A 22,676-nucleotide genomic window follows, 5' to 3' on the forward strand; every position below is an offset into this window, starting at 1 on the left:
AAGGAACAATTTTTCGAATTTAGCTGCCTTTCATTGTTGGGGTATGTTATACCCCACCTAGTACAGCATGGTGACATTAGTCACCTAGTACACGGAGGGTGAAAGGACAAATGAATATCATAAAGGGAAGAGTTATTAAAATCAGAGTCAAATTCGGAAGACTCGACTCGTAAAACGAATTTATTGGGTCAGATAAAACCTATCGTGCCTCTCGACTAGCCTCGGGCATATAAGGTGATTTATAGCAATTGTTTGGCCTTTATGTAACTTATACGTAATGAACACGTGGTTGATATTATGTAGGTAAATAAGTTTTTTTGCTACCAGTTCATTGATAAATGAGCAAGGTATAAAAAATACTATACTGTACTCGGCGAAACATGGCGGTAGCGGTCATTGACTACCTGTCAAAAAACTTGTCATTTTCCATATAAGTAAACCGCGATTGACAATATCTGACACTTTTTTTTATGAAATAAGGGGGCAAACGAGCAAACGGGTCACCTAATGGAAAGAAACTTCCGTCGCCCATGGGAACTCGCAGCATCAGAAGAGCTGCAGGTGCGTTGCCGGCCTTTGAAGAGGGAATAGGGTAATAGGGGAGGAAAGGGAAGGGAAGGGAATATGGGAGGGTAGGGAAGGGAATAGGGTAGGGGATTGAGCCTCCGGTAAACTCACTCACTCGGCGAAACACAGCGCAAGCGCTGTTTCACGCCAGTTTTCTGTGAGAACGTGGGATTTCTTCGGTCGAGCCAGCATATTCATGCCGAAGCATGGCTCTCCCACGTATAAATTCATTGTCAATCGCGGTTTATATAGAAAATGATTAGTTTTTGAAAGGGTGTCAATGACCGCTACCGCCATGTTTCGCCGAGTACAGTATAGAATAAATTATTATTATTGTTATTATATCAGTGTAAAGAAATACTCATGAGCAATTAATAAATCCCGGACTTTTGGAAGGCATCCGTGGGACATCTTAGCTTCGGTTTGGTTAAACAGATTTTTTTGGATGGAATTCATTATCTAACTCAGTCACGGTCATATTATAATATCTCATGAATGTTTTATTAAAAAATAAACTGATATAATTCTTTAACTCTATTTAAAGTTGCGCAATCCTTTTATTAATTTCAAATCGTTTTAATCAACAAAAATTGCCCCAGCCATAATCATAGTTCTGTGAAACAGTGGAAACTCATTAGGCCACACGAATTCAGCCGCTAATAGGTTCCGAAAATAAACATATTATATACAAATGTCATGTTAACGTCATATAAAACATAGCGACGTAAATTATACTTTATAATCTCATAAAACTGTATCGACCGGAGGTTGTACGAACGTTTGATGTATGATGGCCGATATACGTAAGAATACTAAAAGCTTTTAGGGTTCAGTATCGTTTGATACGTAATTATTTTGATAAAATTAAATAGATTATCCAAGAGCGTATGAGAACACGACTTATAAGATTTTTATTAAATATATTGTACTTAGTACATAATTATATGAAGTGCATGTCATATTAGCATTGTTGCTGCGTAAGATTAATGTAATATTTCTGTGTGTAAAGCTCTAAGAACCTCATTTCTACCATTATATGATTCGACCTCTTATTTAATTACAAAAATTACGTTAATGTAAAACAAAAATTTTCTAGTTCGATAGAATTATAAAAACACTAGCTGTCCCGGCAAATGTTGTTTTGCCATAATATAAAGTATTTCGTCCATAATATTATTTAAAGTGACATGGAAGTGACTAAATGTCACCATGGCAACGTCCATCGCTATCCCGTCGTCGCACACACAATGGTCCCGTCGCCGTCAGTCTCGAGTTGTAATAATTTACTATTATTTATTCAACAAATGCACTTATCAATATAAAAAGTAGCCAGTAGCCGATTCTCAGACCCACTGAATATGCATATAAAATTTGGTTAAAATCAGTACAGCCGTTTCGGAGGAGTACGGTAACTAACATTGTGACACGAGAATTTTATAATTAAGATTGCGCTTACATCCTACTTCCTACTAATATTATAAAGGCGAAAGTTTGTTTGGATGTATAGATGTATAGATGTATGGATGTATGGATGTTTGTTACTCTTTCACGCAAAAACTACTGAACGGATTTTAATGAAACTTTGCAATAATATAGCTTATACAACAGAATAACACAAAGTCTACAATTTTAATCGACTTTCAAAATGGGGGAGGTGTTATGTTCGTTTTCTTATGTTTAACGATTACTCCGCTGTTTGTGAACCGATTTTCAAAATTTTTCTTTTCGTATATAGGGTATCATCCCAATTTGGTATTATATTCACAAAAGTGGTGATCTGATGAATGATCCATAAGTAATCGAGGGAACTCCTCAAAATTTATAGGGAAACAATATGTGGTGACTTCGGTTGCGTGAGATGTATTCTAAGCATATGCTACTTAAAAGTAAGATTTTGCACCGAGGTAAACCGGGTATACCGTGGTTCGGAAGGTGCTGAGAGAACTCCTGATTCTTTATAGATACAAGTTTGGGAGTTTCGGCGTTGTTTTAAGAAATGAAAGCATATGCTACTTTGCAAGTTACATTCATCATCATCATCATCATCACTACCATATTATACCATGTTATTTGGTACTTTTCATAGTCTTTTGGATCGAGACTCGAGTTTGTCAAGCGATAATTTTAAAACAAATCTATACCTACCTAATATTATAAACCTGAAAAGTATGTTTGCTTGAAGGGAATCGGAAGAACTACAGGTCCGATTTAAAAACTTATTTCAGTGTTAGATAGCTCATTTATCGAGTTACGGCCGTTCCCAATATTTGATCTATCTCTGGTTTTGCCCTACTAGAGATAGGAATAGCTCACAATTGACATAAAATATAATATGTCTCTAATGTCTAATGTGAACTATTCCTATCTCTAGTAGGGCAAAACCAGAGATAGATCAAATATTGGGAACGGCCGTAAGACTATAGGCTAAGACTAATACGACCGAAGAAACTCAGGAAAATGTGGAAAAACGGGGGAAATATTAGAAATTACGAACTACTGGAGCAATTTTTATGGCAATATTTGGCACAGATATAGAGTAGACCAAGTGAAGGGAGTAGGGACATAAGAGCTATTTTTTATGGGTAAATGTACGGTTTCCGTAAAATTCCTAATTTACGCGGGCGAAGCCGCACAGGACATCTAGTGTAATTATAATACTGTTATTATCCTGATAAGTGATATGAAGCATTCATATATCTCCTAAAAGCGCAACGTTGACTAGACAACTAATTTATAATTTTGATATTTACCATACAATGCGCTTTGTAGTTTTGGTTTCAGTTGACGACAGTTAATCTCAACAATCTACATATTATAATATTAACAATACATAATATTATACCCAGAATTAGTACACGCAAATAATTTTTTACAACAAGAATAAATATAAGAACGGCGTACTTTGTAGACGGAGTTGCATATAATTACAATACTCATTTACTTAATAATTATTGGATTATTATATTTTATGATCTACTAGTTAAGTACCTACCTACAGTTTTTAGGGTTCCGCACCGAAAGGGTAAAAACGGGACCCTATTATAACTTTGACTTCGATGTCTGTCCGTCTGTCTGTCTGTCTCCCGGCTGTAACTCAATAGCTGCTATAGCTAGACTTCTGAAATTTTCACAGATTGTGTATTTCTGTTGCCGCTAAAACAACAATAACTAAAAATAAAATAATATTATTTAAGGGTGTCTCCCAAACAAACGTTATTCTTTTGACCTTTTTTGCTCGTAATCAATAATGGCAACAGCTTTGCACTTGAAATTTAAAAAAAGCCTTCTAAGTTATATGTCTACTTTAATAATTAATAATAATATTTAAGTAAATAAAATAAAAATTTAAACCCATACAAAAACACAATTGTTGTCCTATTTCTCGTCTATAACGGTACGGAACCCTTCGTTCGTGAGTCCGACTCGCACTTGGCCGATTTTTTTCTTCATATCATCATTATATAGTTTAGAAATAAAAGTTTCATCATCATTATAAAGTTTTGTGGTAATCGATAGGTTTCATTAAATATTGTACAAGCAAGTAATAGTTTAGACCACGCAATTGTCGCTCTATTATTGGGCGTTTTTTTAAATCACTCGTATCTATAATGCGTCATAGTAATAATAATATGATATTTACTGATGACAACGTAAAAAAAAATTTTTTTCTCACCTCCGGGCGGAAAACGTCAACTTTATTCCCGCTGCGCTTACCGATGTTGCCGTTTTCCGCCTCCGTCGATGAGAAAAATAGTATACGCACAATTTCATTAAATAAGAAAGCCTCAGATCACATGTTTCCTGCCCTAGGTGCGTAACTATTGTAAAACATCAGATTCGCGTTCGTAAAATTGACGTGAAGTGAATGTGAAGTGAATGTGAAGTGGCGCGTCGTGCCATGTCGCGTAGTGCGGTCTGGCCATTAGTTGAGCAGGATAGTTGATGCAAGTTAGGATTTGTTACGATAGGAATGGGTGCTATTTACTGTAAGATGCAACAACAACTGAATGTAAACTGGTGAAGTCTGCAATGCTATTTACGCTTTTAATAAAAACATAGGCTGTAGCCCACTAAAACACCAAATTTTTAGGATAAAAATACACGTGTCCTAATGTTTTTACTAGGCGGAACCGCAGGAAAAAGCTAGTTAAATAAAAAAAATAAAAAAGCCTTTATTTGTCCAAGCTACAAAGATTCTTATCAACTAAGTATTAACAAAGGTCCCCGGATTGGGTAAATGCCTCCTCCAAGGATGACCACTTTTCTCTGTCTTGGGCTATTTGCCACCAATTTGTCAAAAAAGTCGCTGCTTTTTTGATATCATCGTCCCATCGGGTGAGAGGTCTTCCTCTCTTTCTTTTTCCTTGAGGTCCGTTCCATCTGGAGATTTTGTAGGTCCATCTATTGTCGTCTAGCCTTGCTATATGACCCGCCCATCTCCATTTCATTTTTTGTGCGTAGTTCAATGCATCTGTGGCTTTTGTTATTGCTCTTATTTTTGTGTGACGGATCTTGTCTAGTTTTCTTACCTTGAGCATGTTTCTCTCTAATCCTCGCTGGCAGGTCAGAATTTTATGTTTGGCTTTCGCGGTGAATTTCCATGTTTGGCAAGCATAAGTCAAGCATGGTAGAAGGATGGAGTTCAGTAACTTGCTCTTCAGCTCTACAGGCATATTACTTTTAAAAATTTCTTTTAATCCCCAATAACGATTCCAAGTTTTTTGAATTCTTCTTTCAATTTCTAGTTCATTACTTTCTTTTTGTAAGCTTATTGTTTTTCCAAGGTCTTCGTCCGTGATATTTTGCTTGTATAGTCTCTTATTTTTTGTATAGAAAGTTAGGTTTAGGGTTTTAAGCACTGGTTTTACTGATTTGCACTGTTGTTACGCACTTTTTGTTCTAAATTGTTCGTACAACTTCAGCTGTTTTTATCACGTAATATTTTCTTAGATCACTGGTTTTGTGTAAAGATAACAATATAACTTAATCATTGTCACTATATGACTCTGATTTTTTATTACTATTCATTAAATGGTTTGTTTTTATATTTTAAAACGCAAATAAACACGGAGCCGATATGATTTACACAACGGTCGCACTACCCTCCCGGCCAATCTATATCGAAAAAGCTAGTTAGGTACTAAAAATCTGAGTTGCAATATTAAAAGCCAGCCTTTAAGGCAAAAAATACCTAACTTTAATCGCATATTGTTGGAAACATCAGTGTCGCAAACTTTTCTTTTCTTCCAAAGAGTTACCGAGAGTTTGTAAGAGCTCCAATAAGTGCATCCCAGATAACTTTGTTCCATAAGAAAGATTATAGAAAATAGCCTTACTTTTCAGATGTTTTACAAAAATGATAATAAAAAATGTTAGTAAAAAAGTTTGAAATGAAAACTATAAAAAAGCAAAAGAATGTTTAACCTCTGGAAGTATAGAGGGTGCAATTATAATTTAAATCTTCCGGCCAAATTTTAATATAATGATCTTTGTTAAGAATAAAAATACACGTGTATATAATATATTATATATCGCCAATCACTCAGTACTAAAATGCTGAGAAATAGCTTCCGAAAGTTATCCTAAAACACCACAAGTAATGGACACTACGCGTCGCAGGCGCGTGGCCCCCGCGTCTTCCCGTCGTCACACCCCGCGTCACCCCCGCTCTACCCACCGCTACAACCGTTCAGCAAGGAATTTAATTAAAATAATATGTATTATGTTATTGTAAAAAATTAACCAATTTTTTTTTTTGGTTAAATAGACTCTCCTTCTGATACCTAAGCCCTAAAACAAATTTGGCCGGAAGGTTTAATTGCACCCTGTGTACTTAATCCTTTTCTTAAATTAATATACTACTTTACCAAATGGTACTATGTAATTATATCTATTTTGACGAAGACATTGTAACCTTAAAAATGCTCACTTACATTATTATGCAACAAAAATATACGGAACCACGACATAAAACAGTGTCAGTTGGGCGCGCGTGATAAAGCACAGTAAAGCGTGCCATGACAGTGGGACATATACCCCCCGCTCGTTTCGTATATTGTATCTTCTATGTTCAGTCATGTCTTTACACTCGATTAGACGATCTTTCCGACTGGCGTGCAAATATGTAATGTTGGGAAATATTGTAAATAAATGTGGGAAAAAGGTTTGGTAATGAAACTATATTTCCCTGAGGAAAAGGGAAAAGAAAACAAAAAGAAATTTCAAACATACCTAATGCGTAGTACTAAGTTTGCAAGGGACACCTGCTAATAAAAACTCTTTTTACAACAAAATTATATAAAAAAAAAAAACTAAAGATGTACATAACCAAAGAAAACGCAGTCTATTAATAATTTTTATTTAAATACATACTTTGGAGGTTAAACAGCTTTTGATTGGCCACAGAGACCACGAAAACCATAAGTATTTAAAGTCATAAAAATAAAGCTTTTATTCAAAACACACAAACCCAGACCGAAAATTATGAAATTAGAAAAGTCGTAAACGTTAATCATAAACATGAAACGATACCAACTGCACGTATAAGACTAGAGTTGGTAAAATAATAAGCATAAAAGGTTGTAATAAAAACTTAACTATTGTGTAAAATATCTGCAGACTGCAACAAATTGTTGATAGATTCAAGGGATCTAAAATCACAATTATTTCGTTGCGCGATCGTACTGTCAACATTGGCGAATATTGTGTTTCTGCCCTAAGAATGTACCTCTGATGTGAACTAAACTACGTCCATATTATGTTCCCCACAACTTCCTCAGTTATGTCATTCATATTAACTCCACCCCTGGGATGCGTGCTCCTTGGACTGACAATCTGTCGAACTTTATCGTTCAACTAATTAGCTATGCGATAGATCTAGCTTTGCAATTCTCCATGCAATTTGCAATTCAAGATTTACTAATTTACCGCATATATTATCATCATGATTCCTTGATATTTTTGCAGTACCTACGTACTTAAATAAAAACAACAGAAAGGTCACTAATAGTTGCAAGGTATCAATTTACCATGGAGAAAATTGTATAATATAATACCTAGTATTACAATGGTAACTGTATATTTGTGGAGTCCTTAACTCGCTAGTAACAAAATCGAAGCGCAAATAAAACTCTTTACTGTCAGTCATTATGCTTTGAATAATTTAAACGCGTAAATCGTAAAACAACACTTCTCGTTCGGCATACAAAATTAGTTCACATTCGGAAACCGTTTTGCCTTCAACAGTTTTTTTATCATTTACAAAACTGTACCAGTGTTAAGACAACACGCATTTATCATTCGAATTTATGTTAAGCCAAAAGCATGTGTCGACGGAAACAATTAAACTTTTGTTTATTCAAACGTTTAAACAATATTTCACCGGAACGATGTTTCCAGAATATTGCACTAGTTACAAAGTTTGCTTTTGGGGAACGGACGGTATAATAATTGTATTATACTAATATGTTGCAGGTGCTTATTATACAAGAAGGACTGTTATATTTTATGAATTGCTGTCACCACATGCAGAGTGTACACTGTACAATTTGAGCATTTCAGCAAAGAACAAAGCGACTCGTTTGGTTTTATAGATGCAATATTATATCCAATTTACGTAGCAGTTAGTGAGTTCGTATAAAAATATAACAGCAACTAGCTGTTGCCCGCGACTTCGTCCGCGTGGACTTCAGTTTATAGCGCGCGATGTCAACAAAATTGGTGTCAAAAGCTTTTATAAAAAAACCCTGGTACCCCTTAAATCAATACATCTGTGCAGTGTGCACACAATAAGTATTTCATTTTTTTATATTAAACTTTATATTTTATGTCAAATTTTAAAGCTTATTTAGCCCCCCAATTACACAACTTTACCCATAAACTATTTATCATTGATAGGTTTAAGGTTACGTCATTGCACAGATAAAGTACCAAGTTATTTAATTCCGTTGAATAGATATAACAATCGAAAAAAATCGAAACTTAAAAATGTAAGATGATACCACGTCTTATAGAAAGACTTTTGAGCAAGCGTCAGCGCGATGTAGAAGACGAACGGCGCCATCTATTATGAATATTTGGAACTAACTTAATTTGAACAAATTTACGCATTTTCACCCCTTTACAACCCTTTTTTCCAGTAAAAAATTAACCTGTGTCCTTTCTCAAGACTTAGACTATCTGTACCTATACAAAATTTCATGACAATCGGTTCGGTAGTTTTGGCGTTTGGCATGAAATCGAGACTGACAGACAGACAGACAGACAGAGATACTTTCGCATTTATAATATTAGTATAGATTATGTGCACACTGCACAGCTGTTTTCCGGTATTTTGATTAATTAAGGGCCGCGCTACACCGGAATGGCAGCGGCGAGCGAGCACTTTCAGCGCTGCCATTCCGGTGTAGCGCGGCCCTAAGAGGGTTACCAGGGTTTTAAAAAGTTTTTAAATTTGACACAAATTTTGTTGACACCGCGCGCTATAAACTAAAGTCCACGCGGACGTAGTCGCGGGCAACAGCTGGTTATGAATAAAAACAATCTAATATCTTTAAACGAGCAATTCTTGTATATATAAATATATAATTGGAATCTCGGAATCGGCTCCAACGATTTTCATGAAATTTAGTATATGGGGTTTCGGGGGCGATAAATCGATCTAGCTAGGAATCATTTTTAGAAAATGTCATTTTATTCATGTTTTATCGAATACCGAACAAAGCTCGGTCAAATAGCTAGTATATAATAAAGTAGGTATGATTAGTTCTGTTACAATAATGCAGTAAAAAATAAAACGCCATCTGTTTTCATATATTAGAATTAAAATGTTGATTGCATTGATATATTTTCTGGATGGAATATAGGCCAACACGGTACACTCGAACTCCTTTATTTTAGACCTGTTGTCAACTTGTCACATATATTAGAAATGCGGTAGGAGTTCTATAAGATAAGATAGATTGATTATTATTATACCAAGTGATAATATTATTAAACATAATATTCTAACGTATTAAAAACTATAAACAAAAACATAATAACTAATAAATATGATTAGTTCTATGTTACAATGAAGTAAAACGCCATCTGTTGAATCGTATTAGAACTAAAATGTTCATTGCATCGATATATTTCTGGATTTTTTATAATAATATATAATACTTACATAAAATATATTTAAGATTTTTAATCTTAAATATATTTTATGTAAGGACCCCCGGGATGAGCGCTGGCCACGCGCAACGTGAATTAATTTTCATCGATATTTTCATGGAAATAAGATATTTTCCCACATCAAAATGTAGCCTATGTCCTTTTTTCAGACTCTAGAATAACTGTGTACAAAATTTCATTGCAATCGGTTCAGTATTTTTGGCGTGAAAGCGATACAGACAGACAGACAGAGAAACTTTCGCATTTATAATATTAGTACGGATTTTATTAAAAAACATAGAAATAGCCCCCGATTCAAAAGTTTAATAAAAAGTGTCAGAATCCGAATGTGAAGTGTATTTAAACCAAAATATTCCAGTACGGAACGGGCTAATGACGATGAACTAGCAGACACTTTAATCATAATAATATTATCAGCTTTATATTATATTTTTAACAAAAAAAAAAATAGATCAAAATCGGCCTACCCGGCGTTACAGACCGATAGATACGACAAACTATTAACACCCTGCTCTTTGTAGGGGGTTAAAAAGCAATATTATACAAAGGTAAAAAAAGAATTTTCAAAATCGGACGATAAACGGCTAAGTATTCGTTGAACATACAAAAAAAAAGAGATACATACAGCCGAACGTATTACCTCCTCCTTTTTGGAAGTCGGTCAAAAAGGCAATGGTTATTTACTCACGTAAAGCTTTATCAGTAAAAGCATTTTAAGTATTAAATTTTAAATATTAAAGTTTAAAATAACACATAAATGCATTAGGTAGTACGGTCGTCGCATTGGACTAATAGTTTAGCTATTATTAGTATCGTGTATGAGCATTTAGTAACAGTTGTTATTATGACTCTACAAACATGCAACACGGAGCACGAGAAGCAATAATAAAAAGCGAATTTTATTTGTTCTTATTGCCTTCACTAACCTATATTTGTTACTGAATAGAAACTTTTTGGCGAACACTTGTAGATTTTTATGAATCGTAACCTAAAAATTTTGTAACCTACAATCTCAATTTTGAATCCCACTTATAAAATGTTCAACTTTTTACTACCCATCTCACTAACTATCAACAAACAAAACAAATGCAGCATCCGACATAAAAAATAAAAGCCGGAGTAAAATTGTGTGAGCGTAAAAAGTTTGTATTTGAAATCAGGTCGTAACTCCATTTTCTAGGGTTCCGTCCGTCAGGAAGTGATCGTTATAAAAATATTATGTTGAACTTCCAACTATAACAACTCAGCGCAGTGTTTGGGATTAAGTTTTAAAGATGTTCAAAAACTAAAATAATTTTAACAGTAAACATGCAATTTTTTTTTAATTTTTTTTATGAAATAAGGGGGCAAACGAGCAAACGGGTCACTTGATGGAAAGCAACTTCCGTCGCCCATGGACACTCGCAGCATCAGAAGAGCTGCAAGTGCGTTGCCGGCCTTTTAAGAGGGAATAGGGTAATAGGGGAGGGTAGGGAAGGGAAGGGAATAGTTGAGGGTAGGGAAGGAAATAGGGTAGGGGTTAGGGGATTGAGCCTCCGGTAAACTCACTCACTCGGCGAAACACAGCGCAAGCGCTGTTTCACGCCGGTTTTCTGTCAGAACGTGGTATTTATCCGGTCGAGCCTGCCCATTCGTGCCGAAGCTTGGCTCTCCCACGTATAATCATGTAATTATATTATATTAAAATAATAATAATTAACTGTATTGAGATCTATATATTTTATAATAAATACATAGTATTTTATACAAAATGAGAGACAGGGGTATATTATAATGATGTTTGTCTCAACTTTTACTCTGGCTGTGTATAATAATGAGGCAAAATATTACTTTCTATAATATAACTTTATAAATACTAAATATTGTAAGCATTGAAATAACATCGAAACCGTTAAATATTTTTCAGGATAGACGTGGCAATGATCATGTCCCATCGTCGTCGCTATCAGTCAAAAATAATGACGGTGAAATTATGGAACCCTGCGCTAAATATACCAACGCGGCTTTTTTGTTTTGTATTTACGGGTGTAATGTAGATAACTCGTATAACCTTGTTTTATCACGAATACACATACGTTGTACATTTCATATAACGAATTTTATTACTTTCGCTGATAATTTCGAAGAGTAACGTAACGAAAAGTAACTGGCATTTAAACATTTTAAACTTTGAACAAAGTGTTGTATGAAGTTTAGCTCTACGTGGCATCAAAAGTGAGTATCATACTTGATTAAGATTCCCTCGATTCATTAGGTTAACCAACATTAGCAGTTACCACGATAAAGTAAGAGCTTTATACCTTTTTCTCGATTTCTACAAAATATCGGGCAGATATTAAAAGTATTTATTCGTAGCTCTGTATTAAATGGACTAAATGGTAAGAGTATACATGCATGAGCATGAGAACTTCAAGTCATTTTACACTTTCGGTAAAACGTAATGTGTTTTAATATTGGTTTTGTAGTTTATTTTATAAGAGGCCTCGACTATAATAACATCAAGTTTAGGAGTCAGTAGTTTTATTACGGTTACAATAGCGAGTACGGTACCGGATTATCATAAAATAATAATAAAATGTGAAAACAACAGCTAACTTCAATTGTTAATATAATATTTACTGCGTCAATAAAATCCTACGCCCTGCTGAGACGGGTTCGCTCATTCAGATTTCGTTCATAAAACAATAGTTTCCATAGCTGCGCTCAACCCATGAATGTTTATGATAATTTACTTTACTCTTAAACAATATCAAATTAATATAAATGTGCTTTCTTTGAATTTTACTGCTCTACGTGTTTTTAGAGTAAGTATATTATTTTCATAACCCCTTTTTTAACATGGGCAAATGCTTTACTCATTCCCGGCAAATTGGGGATATCGGCCGGGGTATGTGGGACTCCTGCGTAGTCTACCCACTGTGCCCCACCCATGGTGCTCCACTCATCGCTAAAGGCAGAGTTGCGGGTACGATAGAACCTACCGCAACTATTTTCATAACCCCTAGTTTAAATGTTACAAGTTACAACCTATAAATTCAAAATTTAATCTGCATAATATGGAGTGACATGATACAAAAATCTTTATACTTTTTCTGCTATCTAGAAGCTAGAGCATTCTCGAGCCTTAATAGGCTTAGTCAAATTGGCCCCAAAAATTTCAAACTTGGACCATATTGACTACGGCTTAATTGCATGTAACTTGCAACAAAAATGTAGAAAGTATTTAAAGTCTGGGTAGTAATACATTACTATTCACCAGCTAAAGGCGTGTACAAAACTTACCTGGTTTATCGAGGTCGCTGAGGAAGTCCTCCGTGTCCGTGTAGGCCGACCCTCCGAGCGCCACGAGGGTAGCCAGCCAGGCCAGAGCGCGGGCCCACAGTGGCCTCACCATGGCCTCACGTTAACATAACTACGCACTACACTACACTGCACTGGGTCCGGCTCACATTGGCGTCGTTTGTGGGGTGTCGGTACCTGAAATTAAAAAAAAAGTTAAGTGTGTAATTAAAACTTTTGTAACCACCGACGAATAGCTGGGCTGTTAGAAGTTCAAACTTGTAATACCCCAAACATAACGTCAACGTTTCTGTATGTCTCTGTATCTATGTATATTGTATGTCTGTCCGTAGCATTGTGCCATCCAAATGGGTGAACCAAATTTGATCTAGTTTTTTTTAGGGTTCCGTGCCCAAAGGGTAAAAACGGGACCCTATTACTAAGATTTCGTTGTCTATCTGTCTGTTCGTCTGTCCGTCCGTCTGTCTGTCTGTCTCCAGGTTGTAGCTCAAGAACGGTAATAGCTAGGGAGTTGAAATTTTCACAGATTATGATATCTGTTGCCGCTATAACAAAAAATACTAAAAATAAAATTAATATTTAATCCCATACAACAAAGGTGTTTTTTTTTTTCCTTTTTTGCTTTATATCAATAATGGCAACAGGTATGTACTTGATTTTTCCTCAAAGTCCTTAGTTATATTATGTGTACTTTAATATTTAACAATAATAATAAAATTAAATAAACAATTAAGGGGGGATCCCATACAAAAAACACAATTTTTGGCCTAATTTTGCTCTACAATGGTACGGAACCCTTCGTGCGTGAGTCCAACTCGCACTTGGCCGATTATTTGAAAGCTGATACCATCAAGTATTTTTATCCATAAATTATTATTTCCATCAGCTGAAAAACTTATAAAGCACCGCTGGAACACTTATAAAGCATAAATAATTATGTATGCCGGGCATACGCATATGTATAATATTTTAATACTTTTATTTTTAGTAACATTTTTATCTCATCGCTCTGTAAAAACATGTAAAAAAAAAACTATGCAACGTGCCACCTAATGTGAATCATTTAGAGCATTCCAAACGCTCGGTTAATAAAAAAAAAAACGTTTATAATACCTAATCGACATCCACCCATCAGTTCCGTTACCGCAGTCACGTTCTAGCCCCCGACGAGTCCAGAGAACCCTCGTCACGCTGTCTGTCTGTCAAGTCGAGGTTACGACCATTTTTAAGGGTTACTACAAAAACATTCCCTACAGGCACGCCTAAACCTTATCATAAGCTCATATTGACTTAAAAGATTTACCTAATAGTAGCCTTTTATTGTATTGTTTATCGGTTTGGTCGTGGTTAGTGAAGATTATGTTAATGAAACTAAAATATATTTGGACAGCTGTAGACTGTAGGTAGTTTAGATGCCTATAAAATTATATTGCAAAATGTTTTTCTTAAAATACACCTTTAAAAAATCTAGCAAAACTTATCACAAATAACTGTAGTAGGTATATAATAGGTTTTGCTACGGCGTAACACCATTGTCTATACAGCGTAGTGGCTAGGTTTTTCGATGGCAAAAATATATTTTTTTTTGCAAACAAAGTATTAGGTCGTATTTTAGTTTCTGAATGGCATAACAATAATTGTATCTACCAAATGATGATTTTTAAATAATATTATAGAATGATGTCATAATTAATTCTGATGTATAATATAATAATATTCATTTTGAATAAGTATTAAGTTAAAATTCCTGATTTTATTATTAAAAAAAAGGCTGATATTGTGATACACTCATGTCTATGAATCATAACACCTCATGTACCAATTACCTGAAATAAATGATTCTGATTCTGATTCTGAACTAGCAGTTATCATCACGTGAAATTTTTGAACGTAAAATCACAAGACCTTCAGAAATTTCGAACATAGCTGATCGATTTTGTACGGGAATGTCACTGCTTTGCGAATATTTGTATAACGTGAGCTGCAGCAAATATTCTAAAAATGCTGATATATTCTTGAATTTGTTCGCTTTTATAATAGTTTGAAAGATAAAACTCATCTAAGAATTGAATTGAAGCAAAATTTAAAAAAAAACTACCTGATCCTACATTTTATGTTGTGAGATCATTTTTAAAAAGTCCATAACGTAATGTCGCCTCCGTGGTCTAGTGGTTAAGAGCGTGGCTCTCGACTCAGAGGTCGTGGGTTCGATTCCCGCGTTGGAAAGGTGTTTTCACCAAGTTTGGTTAGACAATGCAGGCTGATCACCTGATTGTCTGACAAGTAAGATGATCCATGCGTCGGATGGGCATATAAAAAGTCGGTCCTGCGCCTGATCTCTCGCCAGTCGTGTCGGTCTTCCGTCCCACTGGGTTATGAGAGTGAAGGAATAGAGAGTGTTCTTGTGTACTGCGCACACACTTGAGCACTAAAAAAATTACTCCTGCGTACCTGGCCTAGTTTCAATCAAACTGGCCACCGTCACCGAAATCGGTGTGGGGAGTATTATTAACGTAATGTATTCTACTCGGGCTATCCTATCCTGAGCACACAAAAGGAGGATTAAATAACCAAAAAAAAAAATAGAGGACTCGATATAAAAATTGAAGTCAGCCAACGGGTAACGAGTTCGTGGAGGAGAGCTAGAAATAAATCGATCTTTTTGACTGAATAATATCCACTCTCCTCCACTTTTCCATTAAAGCATTAGTGAATTGTTAAACATTCCCTTTTTATCATGGAAGTCGTTCCAACGGTTAAAGCATAATGCGATTCGAGTAAAAACTTCATTGGTATTCAGGTACTGAATCGCGAATTCCCACGATGTTCCGGACTGAGGGGCGTACAAGGAATACTATGTTTTATTGTCTACTGTAGTTCTTGCATAACACTTCAGTTGCTTCCAATTGTCTGAAATTTCAGTGACACGAATTACATAAGCGTATTTCGAAACATAATGAGATTTGGGAAATATAAGGTGAAGACTATCAGAGAAGTTGATTCCTAGGGAGATGGCGAACCTTTTTTAACCTAAGTAATTTGGTCACGTTAAGTCAAACCCGGGTCCGGGTTTGACTTAACGTGACCAAATACCGATCACAATTCACAACTAACGCAGAGTACTCACATGTGGTTTTGCTCGCTAATTTTACTCCAAATTGAGTAATAATTACTGTGTGGACCTCAAAACTGACAGCTCGAAGGCTCGCATCGAGCCGGCTTGATGGAACTTTTTTTTTTATGAAATAAGGGGGCAAACGAGCAAACGGGTCATCTGATGGAAAGAAACTTCGTACAGCTGAGAGCTGCAGGTGCGTTGCCAGCCTTTTAATTAAGAGGAAATAGGGTAATGGGGGAGGGTAGGGAAGGGAATAGCGGAGGGTCAGGAAGGAAATAGGGAGGGTAGGGGATTGGGCCTACCCTCCCCTATATCGATTTAGAATGAAACTATCGAGCAATACTGAATGTGTGGACGAAATCCCGAGCCGCGGGTTTTGCTCGATCAAGCAAAACCGTATGTGAGTAGTGAGAGATAAACTAAGGCTTTACATTGAATTATTGACATAAGCTGACCACATGACGTAGGTCCGTCAACTGCCTAGGAATCAATTTCCTCGATGGTATCATTACGACGGGGATACATAATTTGCAAAGGTTTATTCCAAGTGGGTGAAACAGCGCATCAGATCACGAGCGAAGAAATAAAAAGAATATGCATTAATATTTTTTTTATTTCTTCGCTCGTGTTTGTACACTCAATCTTCGGCTCGTAAAATCTTAGCTTATTGGAAATATTTCAAAAGAAAATATTTAAGTTGCAAAATGTTAAAATTTACAAAGCTAAGTACGTATTTATCTTACGAAGCACTATGATTACGAAATCTAAAAAAGAATCTAAAGAGGAGGGATTAGTTGAAGTTGCTGAAAAACAAGATAATGTTAGCGAAGATTCAAATACTCAAGATGGAGAGGTAAAAACTTTTATCCGCTTTTACTTATTTATGTAGAGATTAGTCGAATAAAATGTTTTTTCTTTTAAAGGAAAGGCAGACATCCTTGGACTCTGAATATTTTAATACGTAATATTTTTGAAGTTTTCTTGGATCTGGATAGTTGGAAGATGAATGTTAAAAGTACGATTGTAACGTTTTAGGCAGTACAGTAATAGAAACAATAAGTATATTTTCCAGAAATCACTATTTTGTTTAAAGATATTTCTTTAGTCTTTCTTACCTGTCTAAGAACTGTAGATAAGAATATTTATTCGAATCTCTTACTTATAAGTATAAGGGATTAGAAAGGTAAGTCGAGTATGCCAAGTATCGATTGTAAGGAGCTTCTTATAACAACACATACTTAGAGAAGGTTCACACGGCATTGTCCTGCACGTTTTTTGCATTATACGTCTCAATATTTTATACGCCGATTGCTGCAACAAATCGTGCAGTACAATCGACGTGTGAATGGTTCTATATACATTGTATGCGGCACTGTTTATTCGTTAAGACGTATACTGCAAAGAAACGTGAAAAAAACGTGCAGGATTGTGCCGTGTGAACTTAACCTTAGGATATAAATTAGGGAAAGGGAGAAATTGGTAGTATTTATCATCCTAACCCTTTTCACTCTAGGTTTAATTTAGTGCGCATAGCAAATACAAAATTATTTATGTCCCAACTACAAGCGACCTTAATTACTCTTGTCGCTAAATGCTATGTGATTTCACTATTTCACTAAGTAACGGTTCTTTCAAAATTACAAACAGACACTCCAATTTTATTTATATGTACAGATGTATAGATATTTTTAAAGTTCTGAGTGTTTTTACATGCGTTCGTTTTTGGATCGAAGTCCTAGTCTGTGTATCGGTCTAAACGGTGTAGGTATACTTATTTATCTTTTTAAGAATAAACTTAAGGGGCTGGGTGCCATCGAAATTCTCATACATACGTAATACCAAAATCATTTTCTCATAAGAAAATATTTAACATGTTTGAGTTATTTTTCAGCTTAAAATAGTAATTACCTAGGTTCCTGCACAAAAATTTACTGCAAAATAATTTAAATACTAAAAAATATATTTTTTTGTGTTTAAATAGGCACCCGGCCTCTTAAGGATTTACATTCGCCTGATCCAGAACGATAGTGAATTTCATGAAAATTTAAATAATAAGGGTATTTGCATTAATGAACTAGGAATGTGACATAGCCAAAGTACTAGATAAACATTATAGTCTACCTTTATTTTGCTAGCGTTTAAATGCCAGGATCATTTTCAACGGTATCAGACAAAGAAAGTGCTCGGTATTCACGCTCATACATAATTTATACGATATTATGGTATATTATTTCACGGTTGCAGCTAGGAATTTTTTCACTAATATATTACTAGATTTTGTTAGCGAAAAATACGTTTCTATTTAGAAAACTTTACTGTTTTAATAAAACAAAATATGTTTATTTATTTTTGAAGTTAAGCAATATAAAAAATTGTGTAAGTTTGTTTTACTTTCATCTTTTATAAAATTAATAATTGTTATTTTAAGTAGTGCACATTAAGGAAGTCAAATCGTGAAATCATCTTGTTACTAAAGTTAAGGCTACTTGATTTCAGTGATCTGTAGATATCACTGAAACCAAGATTAGCATTTAATTACAATTATTTAATAATTACATATTTACTAGCATCCTGCATACTAACTTGTGAGGCACCTGAAATAAAATAAAAAAGTGTCCGCACGTTCTACTAAATTACCAAGTTTTGTTACCATTAACACTCCAAATAGCGCGACAGATAAGGAAACAAGCATAATTAATAAGATTCTATCACGAACATTAATTTACCCGGGACACAAGATGGATGGCGTAATCTCTTTTGTCACGAAAAAAGTCCAAACAAATGAGAGAAAACAATTTCAAAGACGAAAATTTACGGATATAAGCTTACATAACTGCTCCTGAAAACGAGAGACCAGAACGAAATAAATCATATTTTTCTTAATTATTTGTAGGGCTGATATTGTCAAAGAAACCAAATTCACTGAAATGCATAAGTTTATTACGACAGGAAATATTATTTCCTGAGACAGTAATGGACGCTTTCAGATTTATTCTTCGACTTCCTCATTCCCGAAGTAAATTGATTTAATATTAAATAACTTCAGAAATACAGTGTGTTAGTGTAAACACCGTTATCCTTGAAACCATCAAGTGAGCCCATCAAAATGAACAACTTTTTCTATAAGAACAATGCTGGGAACTCAAAAAAAAATGCGATCTTCATACCAACACGGTTGCCCGGATCGGCAATTCGTATGGGTATGAAGACGGATTTTTTTGAGTTCCCAGCATTGTTCTTATAGAAGAAGTTGTTCAATTTGACGGGCTCATTTGATGATTTTAAGGATAACGTTGTTTACACTAACATCTTGTATATTCTAAATTCTAATCGAATCATCGAAAGGGTTGAAATTTTTTGTTTTACTAGCGTATAGTGTCCCACTGCTGGGCAAAGGCCTCCTCCAGGAAATAACATTTTTTTTTAAATCCGCTTTAACAGTGTTAAAAAAATACGGCAGCGCATACTGTAACTTTGTTCATAGAAATATTATAACTTGTGTCTTGTTGAAGGGTAAGTGCACGAATATACTTAGTACTAGCTTGTACTATTATCTGTGGTACTAGCAAACTAGTGCATCAAAATATAATCCATAAAATGTCGCATGTTACTGCAGCTCCAAATATGCTTAATCAGGTGATTAATATATTTTTAACATTAAAAATAAAACTCAAATGTTAATACCATAATAGTCAACAGCAATAATATAAAAATAATAAAGATAAACCATGTTAAAAATGTTTGCATTTAATTAAAATATGTAATATTAATTTGGTTAAAAAAACTAAAGAACCTCCGAGGTTGAATTGAAACGTCAAGCGCTTTGGCTTGGTTGATTTATATAAAAATTCTTAAGACTAACCCAAAAAAATCAAACATTGTCCTTCTCTCTTCACACTCTCGCCCGTCTTTCATATGCCTGGTGAAAAAGGACGACGCGGAATTAGATTTTTCTCAATAACTCGATAAATATACAACATTTAAAAAATCCGCTAGGTCGATCTCTCACTGATAGAGTAATATACAATGTGTTAAAATTTTAACTTAGTTCAATGCACGGTTATGGCAATAAATGAAAAATTCGTGAAAATTAGATGTATCAGTATTTTACTAGTACTTTTATTAATTTGCCGATAAACCGACGGTTTTACTGTTTAGTTTCTGTTGGCCACACGCCAGCTAGTGCTTCCAAACTACATTTAATTTTCCATTTCTATTTAGATTACAAAGGCTTGTATTTCAAATTTAATTATACCAAATAATATATTGAAGTATAAGGTTTTTCATACAAATCTGTTGTTTTATTCTGAGAATGTGAGAGAGATTATTTGTATGTATTTGCAAAAGCGTTGTCCTATATGAGCAAAAGAAATTCTTATAAAATCTGAGAATCAGCTACTGGGTACTTTTTATATTGATAAGTGCATTTGTTGAATAAATAATAGTAAATTATTACAACTCGAGACTGACGGCGACCATTGTTTGTGCGACGGGATAGCGATGGACGTTGCCATGGTGACTTACTTATTTAGTCACTTCAATAAAATAATACGGCCGAAATACTTTATGTATGGCAAAGAAACGTTTGCCGGGACAGCTAGTAATATATAGAAAACTTTTCAAATGAGGATATGAATGACAAATTGTAACATTATAACTGTTTGTCTGAAATGTTGTGTAAGCTTAATATGACTCTAGTAAAAAAAAAATTTAAAAGTAATGATAAATAAATAAATGAACTCATCAAACAATCAGCGATAAGAGTTCTAATATTTTAATGAAGTTAGCGACAATCATCTCCAGGGCTGTCCCAAAAATTTCATTATTATTTCTTCCTCGTCACAGGCCGCTGGGGAAAAGTTTTTTAATCTCAACGCGAAGAACGGTTGTCAGGGGAAAATTACATTTACCTTAGCACTAAATGTTTTATCGTCCAAATAAATCAACCGGTGGAATATCAGATAATGTAATAATGAATTTTTCATTAAATTGTTCGTTTCTATATCTACATTATAATTTCTGAAGGTAACGTTTATGCGTCTAAAATATTATTTTTAAAGAAATTTATTTGTGTGCGTTCTGATAGCACAGTAATTGGCATTGGACATGTTCTAGTTTAGATATTTATTAGGTAGGTTTATCTGCATGTTTTATAAGTATCTTGAGATGTTTTATATAAATTATAAATCATTAGCCGATAACAATCGAGATATTCACAAAAATCAGTTGTATAGAGAGAAGGATTTCCGTAAATCCATTTATAGCAAGGGATACTTCGCGCCAAAACGGTTCCGCCATTTCATTGAAATTCGAGTGGCGCATAAAATGGCGCGTAAATTTCAGATACTAATGCTAGGTTCGTCGCTTGGTCGAACGAGCTTAGTTTGTTTTTACGATCACTTTGTATTTAGTCGAAGTCAGTGATTTTGTCAACAGGAGAAAGACAAATTGGCTGATTTTCATGTAAATCATTTCTTACTTCGTTGTTCATAATAATTTAAATTATAAAAGTAAATTTCTTAGTAAGTATATTATAGTAATAATAAATATAAAAAACCTGAGAGGTGTCAAGGGACACCCGGATGGAACGAAGTTCCAGTTTATTATTTCTTATGTACAAAAAACCAATATACACTCAAAAAAATCGTCGCTACACCACACTGTTCAATGCGAGAGAGAGAGAAACACGCGGTACCGCACGGCTTACGAATTACGACTATAATAGTCGTAAGCCGTGCGGTATTCGTCTTAATTTTTTCTGTCTAGACCCATTTGCAACGTGGGATAACGGACTTCATTCCAAAAATATAGTAATAAATCTTTGAAAATAATTGGTCTTTATTTATTTCAGAAAAAGATTTGCTAATAACAATTTCGTAAAAAGTCCCCGCTATGATTATAAAAGAAACGCTATTGGAACGTAGTTCATTACCGCGTTGCGCCTTGCGGGGCCTACACTACAAAAGTTGTAACGACACTTTTTTAGTAGTACCTGCATGGTAGGGGTAGAGGGCGTTGATAGTAGTTGATTTTAATATTGAATCTTACATACTGTGACAAATAATACACGGCCAGTCTATTATCATTTGACTTAATTAATTTGAGACTGTCGCAGAAATTATGTCTAAAAAAGTCAATATTTTAATAATAGAATATTAATAGAAAAGCGTTGAAATTTATTTGAAACATATAATTTATTTATTTGAGGTCGAATTTTGACCATTGGGCGATCTCTAGTATTGAGAAATATACTCCTATTTATAACTTCGTTCCATCCGGGTGTCCCTTCTTTTTATTATTATTATACTAATCTTAATCCACCGTTGAAAAAAATCGTGGATCGGATCAACCAATAAATTAACTTCTGGAATATGAAGTGTGAATAAACACTCGCTGTATTTCATAGGGAAGTCTATACCAACTAAGCGTGAAGCCTTAGATTTTATCGCGTCCTATCAACCCCTTTCTTGGTTCGTGTAACTTAAATTGCGCCATCCAAGTTGTTCTACTTTAGATT

General features: G+C 34.6%; 1 protein-coding gene across 1 annotated transcript in view; it reads right to left on the reverse strand.

Moving 5' to 3' along the window:
- LOC121726272 (hemicentin-1-like) overlaps positions 1–22,676 on the reverse strand; it is a 237,457-nt gene that overhangs the window by 120,408 nt on the left and 94,373 nt on the right. The window contains exon 3 of the mRNA XM_042113548.1: positions 13,024–13,218. Coding sequence (XP_041969482.1) covers positions 13,024–13,135 — 112 coding nt within the window. The 5' untranslated portion in view covers positions 13,136–13,218. The remainder of the gene's footprint in view (positions 1–13,023; positions 13,219–22,676) is intronic.

Source organism: Aricia agestis, chromosome 4, assembly GCF_905147365.1.
Source record: "Aricia agestis chromosome 4, ilAriAges1.1, whole genome shotgun sequence".
Classification (NCBI taxonomy): Eukaryota; Metazoa; Arthropoda; class Insecta; order Lepidoptera; family Lycaenidae; genus Aricia; species Aricia agestis.